We start from the raw sequence: 19275 nt of genomic DNA, 5'->3' as shown, positions 1-19275 counted from the left end.
AAAGGTGGCTTATTGTTGAGAGTTATAGAGACAGAGCGCATTTAGGCCACGCCCACACTGGGGGGGGGGGGGGGGGGGGGGGGACAATCCAACACTCTCCATTGACTTTCTATTACGGGAAGCTGCCTCCTTGTCATTTCTGACTTATAACAAAAATATGGAGAGAATCGTCACTACCTGCATCACTGAACTTGTGACACAAACACAGAAGAACCACTAGATTTAAATCAGAACAGCCAGCAAAGGATCGAACGCAACTGTTTTGAAAAATGCTGTTTCAGGGTCTGCTGAGGAAGTACAGCTGTTCCTCCAACCAAATGAAGCACAATCACTTCATTTTGTTCTTCATAACAGTGGAAACAACTTGAAGTATGGCATAATTTTTACTCATACAGATCAGACTAATATTACATTCGGAACTGTAAATGGTCTACCCTTATTTTTGTGTGCACTCACAATATCAACCAACCGTTATGCTTTTGTAAACGATTTACAAAAAGTTGCATATTATTACAGTAAAAATGTATATATACATACATATACATACATATACATACATATATATATATATATATTATATATATATAATATATATATATATATATATATATATATATATATATATATATATATATATACACACATTAGGACTGTATAAAATCAGCATTTGAACACTATAATAAACACACAAGAATTATCTGCATGATGACACTGTTATTTTTATTATTGCAAAGTGAGATGAATGAAGAGTGCATTTTTCTTGCATGTGCAAACACACAATGGAAAAGGGAAGTTGGTAGTCCAGTGGTAGAAGCTAGTCAGTGATTTCAGCGACACAGGTTCAAATCCCGTATTGAGGTGTTAGCTATTTTTTTATAATGAAATAATAGGCTATATAAAATTATTAATACAGATGTGTGTATTCTGCAGTTTGCTGGTTTATGTTACAACATTTTTTTTTCTTTCAGATCTATTTTACAATGAGCAAAGTAGTATGATTGAATTCAGTCCAGCTGGAGGAGGCTGGGGTTTGGGGGTAGTTCAGTGTAGCTTGTGGGGGTTGAAATGTGCTCCTGTAGCTCAAGTGCTAGAGCATTGCATTAACAAGTGCAAGGTTGGGGGTTCGATTCCCCGGGATCACATGATAGGTAAAAATTGATAGCCTGAATGCACTGTAAGTTGCTTTGAATAAAAGCGTCTGCTAAATATGTAGATGAAATAAAGGTGCAAATTGCTTGCTTTTTCATATGGAGAGTGTTTGATGAGCATTTCAAACTTGCTGAGCAGGTTTGGGCAAAGTATCTGTTTTAGGACAAATTCATTTGGTTTGGCTTTTGCAATTTTTGCAACGGCATACAGAGTATTACATACAATATAATATGGTTTTATTTTTTTCTCAGGAGCAATGAGGCGCCTCTGAAAGAGAGACAAAGAAACTGTCCAGAAGAGACGCATGTCTGCCAGAGAGACAAGAACTTTTATTCTTAATTTATATGCTGCTTTGTACTATTTTCAGTTTTGCACTGTTTTAATTGTATGTGCCAGTGCTGCAGTCGTTTTGGCAATTCCAGCATTACTGACGTGACATTCGCAGTCAAAATCTGAAATATAAATTCTCACAGAATGTATATATTACTAATATATTGAACCATCTCTTAATGTTTTTCTAAATCCCACACAGAGTCCAGACATCAGAAAAGTATCCGTCTATGAATGTGTTTTATAGGCTGTTTTAGATTCAGGAAATACACAAGCGTTGAAGACATGACAAAAAAAGACCCCAGTTTTTGGGAGACATATTTTGTAGACTCTCTGTGATTTACAATGCACAAACCAGAAGCAACAATATCTGCAGAATGGAGAAGGGTTCTCAAAACATAAAATATCAATTTTATTCAAATTTTCGCTTTTCTGTTTCAGAGGAAAAATCAGTGTTAAGGATGTGTCATCTCTCCATTACAGACCGTTCTGAAAGCAGAATTTATGTAAACTTATAAAATGCTTTAAAAACTTTATCAGAGATGTCTAGAGGGTATTTAATATGGCTGCCCCCCACGTAAGATTTTTCTAGTTTCTAGTAGTTGTTCATTTAAGTCATTATTCAAATAATCACACATTTATATTAAATTAACACAATCTACTAATCCATATGAGCCTTAATATATTCTGCGCTCAAGCACACGCATTAAGTTTGCCACAAAGCACAGGCAGAAGTAGACTAATAATTGTGAAATAGGAGACATTTAAATTATTTATTAATAAACTAATGTTTTCTTGTCAGCTGCAAGATGAAATTCACGGTGCTGACTCTCATCTCCACAGTGCTGGATCCACCTTTAGAGAAATGCATCCTTCAGATCGGGGAAGTCATGGCCTAATGGTTAGAGAGTTTGCCTCCTAACCCTAAGGTTGTGGGTTTGAGTCTCGGGCCGGCAATACCACAACTGAGGTGCCCTTGCTCCCCGGGCGCCACAGCATACATGGCTGCCCACTGCTCCGGGTGTGTGTTCACGGTGTGTGTGTTCACTGCTGTGTGTGTGCACTTTGGATGGGTTAAATGCAGAGCACAAATTCTGAATATGGGTCACTATACATGGCTGTATGTCACGTCATGTCACTTCCACTTTCACTTTACATAATCAGGGAGAAATTGCTTTTGTTTTGAATTGGTTTGTTTAAAAATAGACATTTCAAGCTTTCTGTATAGGCCTATATATTTCTCATGTATGTGAGGCAGCCCAATTCTAAGTTATTTAATTATCAGGAAAAAATTCAAGTGGTGGTGCGGGCACCTCCCTGTCATGCATACACATTAATAATTTTCTGCACAAACATTTGAATATGAATAGTAATAGAGCACATTTATTTTAGGTTACAGTATAAGATCCACATTAGAATTAAATCTTTACAAGTATACAACAGAGACAGATGCAGTTATAACCTGTAAATTGAAGGCTATTTGACATTTTAAAATGATGTAACGGCTGACCTGCTCAGCAGGTTAAGTTAAATATTATTGTACAAATTATTATAAAATATTATAGACTGTGAATAAGATGGCAGTTTCACATTTTGCATATGTATTACAAAGTGCAGTGTAGTGCATACAAGAGACGTTGTAATAAGCTGACATGCAATGCAAAAAAATGTACATGCAATGATTCAAAATAAAACCTAACAAGAGTTGTAATGAATAAAAAATAAGAATAAATGATGTAACCCCACAACACATCTCTTGCGCATCACACTCAGCATCATGCGTGCTGCACAAATCTTGCACTCTGATACACTCCTGCATTTAAATGTGGCTGCAATTTTGTATTTTTTTTTTTTTTTTTTTTTTAGTTTTAATTAAATTTTATGAAAGTGAGTAAAGAAGGCTCCTTTTAAAATCACTAAAGTTGTAAATTAATGAAGCTCTTTTTTACATCGTGTGCACTTTGTTGATTTTAATGAGAGAACTTGAGTTTAAGCGTGAGGTCATTTTATTTTCCCAAGTAGTTCTCTGTCAAAATAAAGGACAGGTAACGAATAACAAAGTATGTGTGAGACAAAAATGCATGCTGTTTTATCAAAGGAATTTTAAAATATAAATGAAAAATGTACTTGTGACAAATATTAAGTAATGTGAGAATATTGACATTTTGCATATAAATCCATTTATGTATCCTACCCAACTAAAATAGGCTACCACTTTTAATGCTCCAATGAAAAGTAAACCACCATTTCTTTAGGATAATATAACATATTATTCAAATTATATACATAATACTGCACACCTATTAAATGCACACCTTCTTCTCTTAATGAGGGAACCTAATGAGCCATTGACAAGCCTGCAAGGTTAACAACATTCTATAACATGCGACTGTAAGCCCCGCTTTCCCCGTTTCCGGTGGATTGACCTCCACGGCGGAACTGCTGCTGTTCACAAACATCATCACATCAGAAGAACCGGGGAATCTTTCATTTAGTTCAGAGACGTGACCTGAATCGAAAATGCATGAAACCTAATTACTGAACACAAATCATAAATGGTAAAAGTGTGGCATCAGAAAGACTGGAATGAAAGCATCACGGGGTGGTATTATCTGATTTCATCGCTCTTCATCGTGTGTTTCACTCACAGCTGTCATTTTTGATGAGTCCCTATATTAATACACCAGACACAAGTCCATTCTCCTCTGTCGTTGTCTGTCTAACAGGACGGATGGATGAGGTCTTATTGATTGAGTTAGTGTTGCTCCTGATTACTGTAAATGGATGTGACCATCAGCCCAAATCAAATCCCCAGCAACCCGCCCGTTACAAACAACAGATTCACAATGAGAGAGCCCACAATTCAGAAAGACTGTCAAAATAACTCATGATGCCTCTGTGATTCCTGAGATGTGGAAAACATGGGATGGAATTGCAAAATACAGTCATAAAATGGAATTCACTGTATAAGGAATGTCATGGAATTTGTCAGATTTTGGATGAATAAATCAAAAGTAGTCAATGGTGAGTACACTTAAATTGTCAGATGGTCTAGAATCTTCATTTTCTGTGTGTCTCTGTGTAAATGAGAGCCATAGTTTGTTCTGATACACAAACTCAAACATGCGTGACGCTTACAGTGTTTTAATATGAGCACATAACTTTATCCCCGGAGCTGCTATGACAGACACTTCAGCAGATTTACAGCGTTTATATTGAGAAAAATCACTGTCAAACACATACTGAGACTCTCAGATCTTCACCACAAACCGCCAAAATAAAATTCCAGTTTAACTTGAAGAAATTATGACAGAAATATATTACTATTGTACAGTACAATGTAATAATAATAACACTAATAATAATAATAATAATAATAATAATAAATATTATTATTATTTCTATTTCATTCACTATATTGCTTTGTCTTCTGAAGTCAAGTCACCTTTACTGCTATAGCACTTTATAAAATACAGATTGTGTCAAAACAGCTTTACAGTTTTAAACAGTAAAATAGTGTGTCAGTACTGCAAGAGGACAATAAAGTCAGTTCATCACTGATTCAGTGTTGTCATCATGCAGCTCAGCTCAGTTCAAATAGTATCTGTGCAATCAAGTCAACAATATTGCCAAAAATTAAGTGTCTAATCTTCTAATCAATTTTTATTGATAACTTTAATAGTGTTTTTGAGGATGATACACACCTCTTGAGTAGATCTGCTTACAGCTGATTCACTACTGATCCAGTAAACACAAACATTCATCTTGGGAATTGTGGTTTACATTTAACATAGTCAGTCATGATGCTGACAAATCAGTGTGAAGATACACACACAAATCAGCTTCAGGTTAACGTTCAACATGAGATCACACACAAACAGAGAAAGAAAGCAGCTAGTACCTTAACACACACGAGTAATGTCCGGCATCCTGTAACTCGGCCGGTCTGAACCAGATGGAGTCCTCCTCTTTACTCATCCGGCTCCCGTCATATGAAATGGGCTCCTCGAAGTCTCCGTGGCCGGTGCTTTTGTACCACATCAGACTGAGTCCAGCGCTCTGAGCATGTGTGTAGTTCGCACGGATGTATCCATAAAATAAAGCACATTTAATCCTCACAGGCTCCCCGTGCAGAACTTTGTATTTCAGGTAGTCCACAGACCAATCCGTACAGCCGTCCACTGTGGAGACAGAAAACACTGCGTTAATACAACAGGACCGATGTACAGCACATGACAGAACAACATGAGGCCATGTTCATTTGACAACATGAAATAACACAGCCAGACACAGATCAGGGCCAGTGTGTGAGTGAGTGAGTGTGTGTGTGTGTGTGTGTGTGTGTGTGTGTGTGTGTGTGTGTGTGTGTGTGTGTGTGTGTGTGTGTGTGTGTGTGTGTGCGAGTGAGTGTGCAAATGAGAGTGTGAGTGAGTGTGTATGTGTGTGTGTGTCTGAGCGAGTGAGTGAGTGTGAGTGAGTGAGTGAATGAGTGAGTGAGTAAGTGAGTGAGTGAGCACTTAAAGATATGGTTTGAAACAACTTTCACTCAGAAATTCCTATTACATTTCACAAATAATTACAAAGAAACAGAAATTAACACTTTGATTTAAATGTGAATTTTTAAAGTTGAAACAAATAAATGTTATTCTATTGTTTACTCTTTTATTTACTTTGAATTTTTTTACAGTGTGCATGATTTGAAATTAAAATCTAGAGGAATGTTCATAGCAATCAATCTTTATCAGAAACTGGACTGAAATATGATTCATTTAAACCGCAGCACTTCAAGACGCTCAGCTCTGTCTGCAGCATCTGCGACATGATGTTGATGACTGACTCGGTTTGTAAGAATCACATGTACAGTAATGGAGACACTGCTGAGCTCAAACACACCGTCTGTGTTCACATGAGACAAACTGCTGAGACATCATCAGGCATGAGCTCGTGTTTCCCATCCACAGCAGGAGAAAACATGGATATGGCTGGAGAAACTCATCCGCAGCACATGAGCAGACTGAGAAGAGTCCACATGACAATTCAGCCACAAACACAGCTCACATAATGAATATTTCTACATTACTGCTCATGCAAGAGCGGTCAGACCCGCTGGAAGGCTTCGCTCCATACGCTTACAATACAAGCACTCTGCTGCACATGCATTTACTGTGTGTTGAAACAAACCCAGCTTCAGTGGTAACTGACACTGATGTCACATGCTGCTGATGAATTATAGGGCGAATTCCAAATGGAAGTGAGCATCCCTATGCCCTACTCCAGAGCCCTTGAAGTGTGTTTTTTGAAGGGTGTATTACTGTCTCATATAAGCGTTTTGAACTCCCTTGGCAAAGGGAATGACTGACCAAATGTTACCTTGGCCAGGCTGCGCATGCATGCAGCATTCGGCACTCCATCGGTTGTTGCAAATAAATATTTCTTCTTATTATTATTTTATTCTAATATTTTCTAATTGTGTCTTACCACCATTAAACTTTAAAGTTTAATGCTTTACATGCTGGCACTTGCTTTCACTACCATCTTAAATCATATTTCTATCACTGAAAAAAAAATGACAATAAAATAAAGACAAATTTAATTAGCCTATTTGACTTACATTTGTATGTGAAGTCGAACTCAACCCCAACTTTGCTTTAAAATACACCACAAGATCTCCTAACCGAAGATCACATGATCACAAACGGAAATTACTTCCGTGAAGTGACCATCGCATGTTCCTTTCGCTAACAGATTTCTGGAAGGGCCCTTCGTGGAGGGACTCAGTTGATCACTTTCATTTGGAACATCCCTACAGATGGCGTCCCCTTCCCGGAGTGCCCTTTAAGCGTGCAAAAAAGCTGTTTGTCATTTGTCAAATTTGTCATTTAGAAACAGATTCTGCACCACTCCGAATGTTCTCCGATAGGTCTAGCACTGCGTCCCAGCGGCATTTTGTCCAGCATCTCTCCTCCTCCTCCATTATCCCACGTTCTGTCTGTCTGAAGCAGCTGCTGCAGACAGATGCTGAGAGCTCGACAGGCTCAGCTAATTGTGTCTCCCTCAATGTTTTATTTACTAAAGAAACAGCACAGCAGCTAATTAACACAGAGAAGCACGTCGCATTATTAATCCCTGCATTCTCTCTCTAAGCGCCAAATTCCCAAAATAAAACACAACGACTCATTTAGCACGCTGAGAAAGTCAAAGCCTGCCGGACAGCGAGTCAAATCGAAATCCTATCAAATCTCAGCAGAGCTGCTCTGTGAAGGACACGTTCGGCCGGATGCTCATGTGGAGGGGGAATGGGTGAAGGAACGCAGGGGTCCCTGATGAGTTTTGGCAGGATCTTTCGGAGATGCCAGTGGTGCGGCTGTTGTGAGGTGACATTTACAAACACTGACAGCAAAAACCCCACTTATTAAAATGTTACGGGTCTCTGTTGCTATGACGACAAGAGGGGGCTGGTTGCCGTGGCAGCCAGTATGGGGGTGATAATTAAGGTTCATTGCAGCAGTATAACGAACTTCATGATGCTTTTGCTGTGTGAAATGAAAGATGGTTAAAACATGATTATTTCTGTTAATTATCCTACTGTACAGTGTGTGTGTGTGCTGGCTTACTTCTGCACATATGTTTATTACATGTGAAATTAAACGTCTCAGAACGGGACATTCGTTTAGGGAGAGACAGAGCGATCACAGAATCTTCAGCCATTATATTTCTCTTTTCTTGTGAAGTGTGTGCGTTTATCTGAGAGCTGATTTTCAGAAAGGAATGTGAGTTATGTCGATGGCTGTTGCTCCTCTCAACGTCATTCTGATGGATGCAATGAAGCATCAGCAGAGACTCTCAGGACCTGAGGCTGGATTCACAACAATCGTCTTAAGAACTGATCTCAAGAAATTCTCAAGAAGTGCAATTCTTCAAAATTTCTCAACATTTCTCAAATATTCTCTTTTCTTTAGAATAAAACAACAGTGGTGTAATATAACAAATGAAATCCTGACAAATATTAATGACAAATGTGTTTATTACATGGCTCTGTGGAATACTTGATTCTGATTGGTCAGTCAGCACATTCCGAGGTATGTTATTCCCTGATAACAACCGGTAAAAACCAATAACAGAGGCTCATCTGGGTAACTGCAGCGGGTGCTATTCACTTGCTGGGAACATTTTTTCTTCGTGGAATCTTTGTGTTTGGTTGTCTAATAAAATATTAAAACTCAAATCAATATTCTCTAAATAAATATTTAATTCTGTTTTCCTGGTATTGCGGACTTGCTCTCTCTTGTTTCATACAAACGCAGCTGCTGCTATTTCGAGGCGATTGGTTTGTACACTGTAATGGATTGTAAGATAACTAACAAACTGGTAAGATTTTAAAACAGTTTCTTTTTAAACCAGTATCTTTTATCGTTTGAACTTGCCGCTTGCTAGCAACTGCTTTCTTCATGGAAGCTTTGTGTTCAAATATTACAACTTAAATTAATATTTTGTGTCTTATTATTTCATTTTGTGGCAAGTACCCATGTAATAAGTGGGATAATGCACATCCAGCCAGTTGTTATGGCAAAATAAAGCCCTTCAGTCTTATACAACAGCCCTCCACTTCATGACGATAAACCTGTCAGGATTTATTCTGTCATAACAACTGGCTGGATGTACATTATACCTTACCTATTAAACACAGTAAGCACCTCACAATCATATTGTTTTTCTAAAGCGGAGACCAGCACAACTAGATGAGCCCCAGAGACAGATCCCCTCTGAAGACCTCGTCACAGACGGCAATCGGCACAAGACCACAGGAACCAGATGAGTCCTCTGCACAATCTGACTTTGCTGCAACCTGGAATTAAACTGCTGATCTCAAACACTATTTCGACACACTATTTCCTTGTTTAATACTGTAAAGTTGCTTTGACATAATCTGCATTGTAAAAAGCACTATATAAATAATGGTGACTTGACTTGACTTAATGGGCATAAAAAGTGTTTGTTTAATGAATTTTCTTGTTGAAAACCTTTTGACTAAACTTCAGTCGTCAAGAGCTGCAGGAAACGAGGGCAGACATCATCTAAAGGAAACCTAATTCAGGAATTCATTCAACTTGTGAATAAATTTTAACATCTTAAATGTGGGGATTTAAGACTGTAGAGTTTATGCTAACTTTAAGAAGTTATTTATACTGAATTTTACAAAAAAAAAAAAAAAATTCTTGCTAAATTTTTTCTTAAAAAAAAAAAAAAAATATATATATATATATATATATATATATATATATATATATATATATATATATATATATATATATATATATATATATATATATATATATATTTGGGGAAAAAAAAAATTCTATACTTCTTTATTTTCAAAACGTTTCATGAATCCGGCCCCTGATGTGATTCCAAACACTAGAACTAAAGCTAGAACCATTTCATGAGAGGCCAGACACTGCAAAAAGGAGGTTTGAATGCCAAGACATCAAATAAAATGGTGAATGAGGGCATTTTACGATTGTTATATGTCTGATTCAGAACATAAAATCTGATGCCGTTTGTCTGGCAGATCACAGTCACTTCATACACGGCATAAACGCTGTAAAAACATCCTGTGGGCAACCGAGAGCTTTTTCATTTCAGATCTGGGATGTTGAAAATGTCAGCAGTTTAATTGATGAGCTAAAGAGAGATCAAGAGAGAGATCAAGACAGAGAGAAAGAACAAGAGAAAGAGAGAGAGAAAGAGAGAGAGAGAGAGAGAGAGAAATACAAACATTGTCTCCCACAGGGAAACATATTCAATTAAGGAGTTTCTCTGGGAATATTGTCAACATACTTACAGGAGACAGTTATTATTTTGTGATCATCATTCTTCTCATTGCTCATTATGGGATGTTGGGCTGTTTTGGGCCGTTATCATTCATTTCACAAACGTGTTTTAGCAGCAGTGAGCACACGCACGCACAGCTAAGCTTGATTACACCCAATTAACTTCCTCCTGAAACGCCTGCTGCACCCGAGATGCCACTCCGCTGATACACAGATGGACGGATGGATGGATGAATGGATGAAAGGATGGATGGATGATTGGATAGATGGACGGATGAAAAAATGGATGAATGAATGGACAGATGGATAGATTATTGGATGGATGGATGGACAGCCAGACAAATGAATGGATGAACGGATGGATGGGTAAATGGATGGATGGATGGATGGATGGATGGAGAGCTGGACAGATGAATGGATGAACAGATGGATGGATGGACAGACGGACATATGGGTGGATGGTTGGATGAATGGATGAATGAATGGACAGATGGACAAATGGATGGATGAACGGATGGATGGATGAATGGATGAAAGGATGGATGGATGATTGGATAGATGGACGGATGAAAAAATGGATGAATGAATGGACAGATGGATAGATTATTGGATGGATGGATGGACAGCCAGACAAATGAATGGATGAACGGATGGATGGATGGATGGATGGATGGGTAAATGGATGGATGGATGGATGGATGGAGAGCTGGACAGATGAATGGATGAACAGATGGATGGATGGACAGACGGACATATGGGTGGATGGTTGGATGAATGGATGAATGAATGGACAGATGGACAAATGGATGGATGAACGGATGGATGAACAGATGGATGAATGGATGGACAGCTGGACAGATGAATGGATGGATGGATAGATAGAAGGATGGATGGACGGATGGATGGATAGACAAATGGATGAATGAATGGACAGATGGATGGACGAACGGGTGGATGGATGAATAAACAGACAGATGTATGGGTGGATGGATCGATGGATGGATAGACGAATGGACAGATGGATGAATGGATGAATAAACAGACAGATGGATGGGTGGACGGACAGATAAGTGTGTGTTTTCAGGATAGAGGACTCACTCAAATATTTGTGCAGCCTATTCAAACCAAATGCGAGATGATAATATGAGACAATTTGCTTTTAAAAGGTGTGTTTAAACCAGAAATATGGTTTCAGGCTGAATAATTTAACCCCTGTACAGCAGGTGGCGCTGATCCACAAAAACACATGCTCGATGACTGCTTCTGCTACTCAGAATCAGTCAGTGTAGTATGCTAGAATGCTAGTATGCTGTTCTGAATTCAGTCACAGCAACGGGACGCAGATCGAGCAGCTGTTATGACTCGCTGAGGAAGATATATTTTGAGTATACTGTTCTGACTGATGTCATTAAAGTCCAAATGAATTACTAAACCCAGCTGAACCCACTACAATAAAGTGAATATATATGGAATAATGTACATGAATAAAAATGTGTGACGACAATTTTCTTTGCTTAAATGTCACCCTATCTATATCCTGAGCTTTCCAACTCATAACACACACACACACACACACACACACACACACAGAGAGAGAGCAGGCTGATCATGTGATGGTGTGCATATGTCCAGTAATCATCTGCCAGCAGCTGCTGTCACATTACATCTCACTCACACACTCCTGTGAGCAGCACAATGAGAGCCGGCAGACACATGTGTTTGTGTGTGTGAGTGTGTGTGTGCATGTGTAAGATACTCTTACAGGAACAAGCATCATGAAGACCAGCTGCCTTTATGAAAGATACTCAATTTAAGAGTGTATATGACAGAATGCACACAGGAGAGATGATGAAAACATCTGATCCAATAGCACACTGGACCATTAAATTCACACAAGCCCCACAATTACAGAAAATACACACACACACACACACACACACACACACACACACACACACACACGTTTGACAATGCTTTTATTCAACTTTCATTTCATTCTAGGTGCACGTGTGATCAGAATCAAACCCTTGACCTTGCCATTGCCAATGCAGTGCTTTACTGTTTAAGATACAGGAATATGTGTGTGAGAGAGAGAGTGTGTGTAGCACTCAGTAAGCAAATGAAACCTTTAATGTAAATTGAGTTTACAATAAATCCACCAGCGTCAAAAAAAGATGGATGAAAATGAAAATTGCTCTCTTGGCAATAGTTACTGACATTTGCATACATTATTTATTCTGCTAGACAGAGTGAAAGAGAGAAGAAGTGAGAAAGGAGGAAGAGTGAATGAGAGCAGGTGAGAGTCACACAAGCCTCATTACTAGAGAAAGAAAACCAGACACAAACACACGATTCAACATCCATCAGGACTGCACACACACACACACACACACACACACACACACACACACACACACACACACACACAGCTATCTAAATAAGGGCACAGACCTTTTCTATTATGGTTATACAGTCAAACCAAAATTTATTCAGACACTTCAACATTTCTCACATTATCACAGTTTATTGACTATAGTTTAGAAAATGGTAATAAAATATGAGAACTCAGAGTTAAACTGTGTCAGAACAAATTTATCTTGATAATGTCAGATAACTTTGATAGAAAGGTATGTAATGAATTCTGTTGAATAGATGTCAGCTGTCAAACACAATTAGATAAAACTAATTTACAGTAGCTCAATTTTTGTTCAATCTGTGGTGTAAAAAGATCACATTAGCAATTAAAGAAAAACACTGAAGCAAAACATGATCAGGTCAAAGTGTCTGAATAATTTTTGGTCCGAAATCTTTATCAGTTATACTGGTAGTCTACTGTATGAAGAATTTTGGGGTATAATATGTCAGAGTTTACTTTATTTTGCTATCCTCACTGAAATGAACTATAGTGTCCTGCACCCACTGATGAAAAAATATCAAAAATTATATCTGGAGTCTGAATAATTTTTGGTTTGACTGTATACGGCTAGTTAAATACTAAGTAACCGAACACAGAAACATTTCTGCATCTTTCCTCTTGTTGTCGTGTGTCTCAGCTTGTGTGTCTCAGGTCAGGTTCTGTTCATCACTGACCATTAGAGTAACTTCTGACCCCAGATCAGCACTGGACTCATCCGCACAGCCTCAAATCCACACTAAAAGCTTTCAGAAATGCAGAGAAACACGTCAAGGTCAGAAGCCCTGGACCGGTTTAAAAAGATCCCGGTAAAGACTTCTGAATGGATTCAAATGAATACGGAACAGTTATAGAAATGGGATTTCCCCCGCTGTGAGAGAGCGGAAGTCAGGACCACAGCTGTCTCTCTCTCTCTCTCTCTCTCTCTCCAGAAAAGAACTAACAGTCCAGATGAATCTGAGGATGCTCGTATGTGACTGATGTGATTCCAGCACAATCTCTCTCCGAGGGTCTGATGATGATCAACTGTCTGTCTGCTCTGTCAACTGTCTCTCATTTGACGAATCTGTAATATTCATGAGCTAATTAGCAGGTTTGGTTGTTTTAGGGAGTCAGTAGGGTCATTTTTTAATTGGCAAACGTGAGGCAGAAACTGTAAAAATTCTTATTTTTCAATAGTAAAATGAATTGCTACGTATTTTTTCAAAATTATTATTTTTTTTTAAATGTATTGCTATGTATTATCAAATGTATTTAAAAAAAAAAAATTCAAATGTATTGCTATTTATTTCAGTTTTCTGTCTTCAGTAAAATGGAAGCTTATGGATTTTTGGATTTTCAATTAATTTTAATTAAATACTGGCGCTTATGCTTATAAGCATTCATACTAATTACTTATTTCCCCCCAATGGAGAGAGAAACATCATGGAGAAATCAGCACAAATCCAGACTTTTTTAAAATGCGGACTGCCATCATGATAATTTTTAGATAATGCGATATTAGACATAAGACTACGCTTATACCAATTTGAAAAACTAACGGAATGCATAGTCGATATAAAAAACTGGATGACGAGTAATTTCTTACTGCTAAATTCTGAAAAAACATAGGTGTTAATTATAGGACCTAAAAGCTCTGCATGTAATGACCTAGAACACTGTCTAAGACTTGATGGCTGCTCTATCAATTCTTCGTCATCAGTTAGGAACCTAGGTGTGTTATTTGATAGCAACCTTTCCTTAGAAAGCCACGTTTCTAGCATTTGTAAAACTGCATTTTTCCATCTCAAAAATACATCTAAATTATGACCTATCCTCTCAATGTCAAATGCAGAAATGTTAATCCATGCGTTTATGACCTCAAGGTTAGATTATTGTAATGGTCTATTGGGTGGTTGTTCTGCACGCTTAGTAAACAAACTCTAGCTAGTCCAAAATGCAGCAGCTAGAGTTCTTACTAGAACCAGGAAGTATGATCATATTAGCCCGGTCCTGTCAACACTGCACTGGCTCCCTATCAAACATCGTATAGATTTTAAAATCTTGCTTATTACTTATAAAGCCCTGAATGGTTTTTGAACGAGCTCTTGTTACATTATAGTCCTCCACGTCCACTCCGTTCTCAAAACTCTGGCAATTTGATAATACCTAGAATATCAAAGTCAACTGCGGGCGGCAGATCCTTCTCCTATTTAGCGCCCAAACTCTGGAATAACCTACCTAACATTGTTCGGGAGGCAGACACACTCTTGCAGTTTAAATCTAGATTAAAGACCCATCTCTTTAACCTGGCTTACACATAGCACACTAATACACTTCTAATATCCAAATCCGTTAAAGGATTGTTAGGCTGCATTAATTAGGTAAACCGGAACCGGGAACACTTCCCATAACACCTGATGTACTTGCTACATCATTAGAAGAATTTATCCTACGCTCATATTAGTCTGTTTCTCTCTTATTCCGAGGTCACCGTAGCCACCAGATCCAGTCTGTATCCAGATCAGAGGGTCACTGCAGTCACACGGATCCAGTACGTGTCCAGCCCAGATGGTGGATCAGCACCTAGAAAGGACCTCTACAGCCCTGAAAGACAGCTGAGACCAAACCTAGAGCCCCAGAGACAGATCCCCTGTAAAGACCTTGTCTCAGACGACCACCGGGACAAGACCACAGGAAACAGATGATTCTTCTGCAAAATCTGACTTTGCTGCAGCCTGGAATTGAACTGCTGGTTTCGTCTGGTCAGAGGAGAACTGGCCCCCCCAACTGAGCCTGGTTTCTCCCAAGGTTTTTTCTCCATTCTGTCACTGATGGAGTTTTGGTTCCTTGCCGCTGTCGCCTCTGGCTTGCTTAGTTGGGGACACTTCATTTACAGCTATATCGTTGACTTGATTGCAAATTATTGCACAGATACTATTTAAACTGAACTGAGCTGCATGATGACATCACTGAATTCAATGATGAACTGCCTTTAACTGTCATTTAGTATTATTGACACACTGTTTTCCTAATTAATGTTGTTCAGTTGCTTTGACACAATCTGTTTTATAAATAAAGGTGATTTGACTTGACTTGACTTATCAATATTTAGATACAAAAATGTAAAATCTGTAAGTTATCAGTGCAATTTTGCAGAGTTTATAAAAAATTAAGATTGAACACACCATGCAGCCTCAGATCAAGCATCACATGTAATGACCTTTACACACAGGAAGTAGTTCAAATAAACTTCCCTGTTAACTTAAAGCAGCGACATCCGTTGTTGTAACACCACAGACACAACAGATTTTTTGTTTCAAGTAGAGATCACAATTCTCCCTAGATTCTGAACTAAACAAAATTATGTGTGACAAAATATTATTGCTGCGGTCTATTTAAAAGTGTTTAATTAATTTGAATTAATTATTAAACATTTTAATATATATGTATTTAAAATATAATATATTTAATACACCAATTTTTAATATTCAAATGATGAAAAAGTGGTTTGAATGAATGATTCAATGACTCACTCATAAATACTTCACTTGTTTCAAGTCAAGTCATCTTTATTTATATAGCGCTTTAAACAAAAAAGATTGTGTCAAACCAAATAAACAACATTAATTAGGAAGACAGTGTGTCAATAATGCAAAATGACAGTTAAATGCAGTTTCATTGCTGGATGAATCAGCATTTTTGAACAAATCTTTTTTTAAACAGTCATTTGTTGCCACCTAGAGGCGAAACGATGCAATCGACAAAAATGTCATTTGAAGCTTCAATTTCTTTTAAATTGTGACTTGCTCTATTTTAATCTCTTCAATGGACATTACATTTACATTTAATCATTTAGCAGACTTACAAATGAGAACAATAGAAGCAATCAGACCAGTGAGAGAACAACAACAGTATACAAGTGCCATGACAAGTCTCAGTTAGTCTAGTACAGAACACGTAGCTAAGTTTTTTTTTTGTTTGTTTGTTTTTAAATATATCGGATCTGTAAACATTCATCCCAGTATTTCTGTGATAATATGAAAGACTGTAAGACAGAAATAATGCTGTGCTTTTAGTTCTTCAGCTTCTTTAGGCTGGATGACCTTTCCTACAGCTGTCATGTTTAGCGGTCACACACACACACACACACACACACACACACACACACACACACGCACGCACACACACACACACACACAAACAAACGCACGCACACACACACACACACACACACACACACACGCACGCACACACACACACACACGCACACACACACACACACACACACACACACACACACACACACTCACTAACTCACACTGTAATCAAACACACACTCCTTGCTCTCTTTGCTCTGCCACAGCTGCAAATTCATACAGCAAAGCACATATCGATCAATCCTAATGGAGGAGGTAAAATCTCCGATTAAAGGTTGTTGCAGGCCTTTATAAATCCTGTCCCACAGGCCCTATTTAGTGCTAAATGCTACCAGAGATTCATGCACGTTTCCCTCATCGTACCTCAAGTCTTCATAAAGGATTTGGGTCAAATTCAGAGGCTCCGTCAAATGCATGTGTCATCTTGAGCTCCGTAAATGAACAGACGCTCGGACCGTAATGACTTTCTTGTTTTTATCAGAACTAATCTGCCTCGTGGTGTTTCCTTTCAGATAATTAACTGACATTTTCATCTTGGTTTTAAATGGCATGTTCATTAACTGATTTCTGGTACCCAAGGGAAAAACACATGAGGACGTTTGTTCCTATGAATTAAAGCACGTAAATGAAACAATAATGTTCAGGTAATAATAGTGCATCGGCCACCTGTCTGTCTGTCTCTACTCTGTCTGATTTTATCTGTTCATCAGGTGCAAACGCAGGTGCTCTTGCTCCCATTTTTAGGAAACAGAAACAGTAAATTTGCATAAAACATAGCAGGAGAGAGATTAACAGTCGACTCGGTTCAAGTGCAATGAACAGTAATAAATAATAGAAGATCAAATGGACTCGATCGTATCCCTCGCTGGATGAATGATCCCTGTCCAGGACCCAATATCAGGAGTGCCGTCTCGCTGTCAGGGATGCTTTATCTTCCTGTCACTTCCGCAGATATATTTTAAAGAGGATTGCCATTTTTTCTTCTTCCCTTCTCTCTCTTTATAGCCTGGACTTCTGTTTCGGCTCTAAACGCTCTTCTGTTCTCATCAGCAGGAGGCTGAAATCTCCTCCATTTTTTTAGGCTAAAAATTGAGCTCGAAAAAGCAGCATTAGGTTTAAAGAATAATCCGCTCCGAGTCACGTGAGCTTGCATTTATAGAAAAGCGTTCTCAGACCAAATAACATTTAAGAATTAAAAGTGCATGCCCACATAATCAGTCAGGAGCTACTGTCTGATGGCGTACTGGTTGGATTATAAATTATTTTTTTTATTTTTTTTATCCCTGTTCCTATAATGCACCAATCTGTCCATCTACATAGTCCAATAATGACACCTGATTCAGATCATCAGAAACTCCAGAAGCTTAGACGAGTGCTTCAGATAAAGAGAAGCCCTGCTCTAGATGAATATAAACCGAAGACTAGGGGTGTGCAGCAAAGCCAGTATTTGTATCTGTATTTGTATCTGTAACAATCACAAAATTATCTGTATCTGATCCCCTGCCTCACCTGTTACCTAGCAAACACCAGAGTGTTTCAGCCTCAGCCGAATATTCGGGCAGAATTATTCGTTATCCGTTATTCGTTTTTGAAGCCATTATCCGTGTCTTTCTGAATAAGGTATTCGGCTTCGGGCACACCCCTACCAAAGACCAAAGGCACATGTGCACTGAAGCACACTGCCACCTACTGAAGACTCTGAGAAAACATCTTCAGGCCAATTCTGAAAGTGTATCATTAAAACATTAAAATGTTTCTCCTTTGCATTTGAAATGCTTCCAAGACTCCTGAAAAATTCCAGACTAGCTCATAGTGCTGGTCAAGCTGGTGGACCGTCGGGCAGAGAGGGTTAAGTCATGCTGGTTAGAAACATCAGGAGGAAACAGCTGCGGGTTTGTGTTGCTCTGCTCTCTGTAACCATGACGACACACACCAGCAGCTGCCTGATAAACAAACACACACACCTCAATCTTTCCCAATCAGCGCTTCAACACACACCAGCAGCGGATCTACACCAAATCAAGCAACTCTGACACTCGTGACGTGACGCTCCAGAGGATTCCTGTCAGGCAGCCTTCACCTCCCTCTCCTCCTCATCCTCCTCTCCTGCTCGTTTTTAAAGCAAAAGCTCAGAAACGGGGCCACAGATCTCCAGGGGTGATGCTGCTTATATAATGTTATAAAAAATTCACACATCACATGTCCTTATTACAGCCTCAAAAACACATGAGAAATATCAGAGAGCGAGAGATGAGAGGGAAGGAAGAGTCGCTTCGGTCTGTGCAAAACAACGAGAAAATAAAGCGCCTGCAAATCTCAGCTCTGCATTTTCATTTCCATCCTGAACGTCACAAGCCACCGTCCTTTAGTACTTCTGCAGGAGATTCTTCCATTCCCTCATGACACGAACCAC

At 38.6% G+C, this 19275-nt stretch overlaps 1 protein-coding gene across 4 annotated transcripts in view; it reads right to left on the bottom strand.

Moving 5' to 3' along the window:
* Positions 1-19275, bottom strand: part of LOC109112414 (interleukin-1 receptor accessory protein-like 1-B) — a 215856-nt gene that overhangs the window by 121539 nt on the left and 75042 nt on the right. For all 4 annotated transcript variants that reach the window (XM_042766929.1, XM_042766931.1, XM_042766930.1 and 1 more), the window contains exon 3: positions 5381-5660. In XM_042766929.1, the coding sequence (XP_042622863.1) occupies positions 5381-5660 (280 nt within the window). The remainder of the gene's footprint in view (positions 1-5380; positions 5661-19275) is intronic.

Source organism: Cyprinus carpio, chromosome A11 (genome assembly GCF_018340385.1).
Source record: "Cyprinus carpio isolate SPL01 chromosome A11, ASM1834038v1, whole genome shotgun sequence".
Taxonomy (NCBI): Eukaryota; Metazoa; Chordata; class Actinopteri; order Cypriniformes; family Cyprinidae; genus Cyprinus; species Cyprinus carpio.
This window is presented reverse-complemented; position numbering and strand designations above follow the sequence as displayed.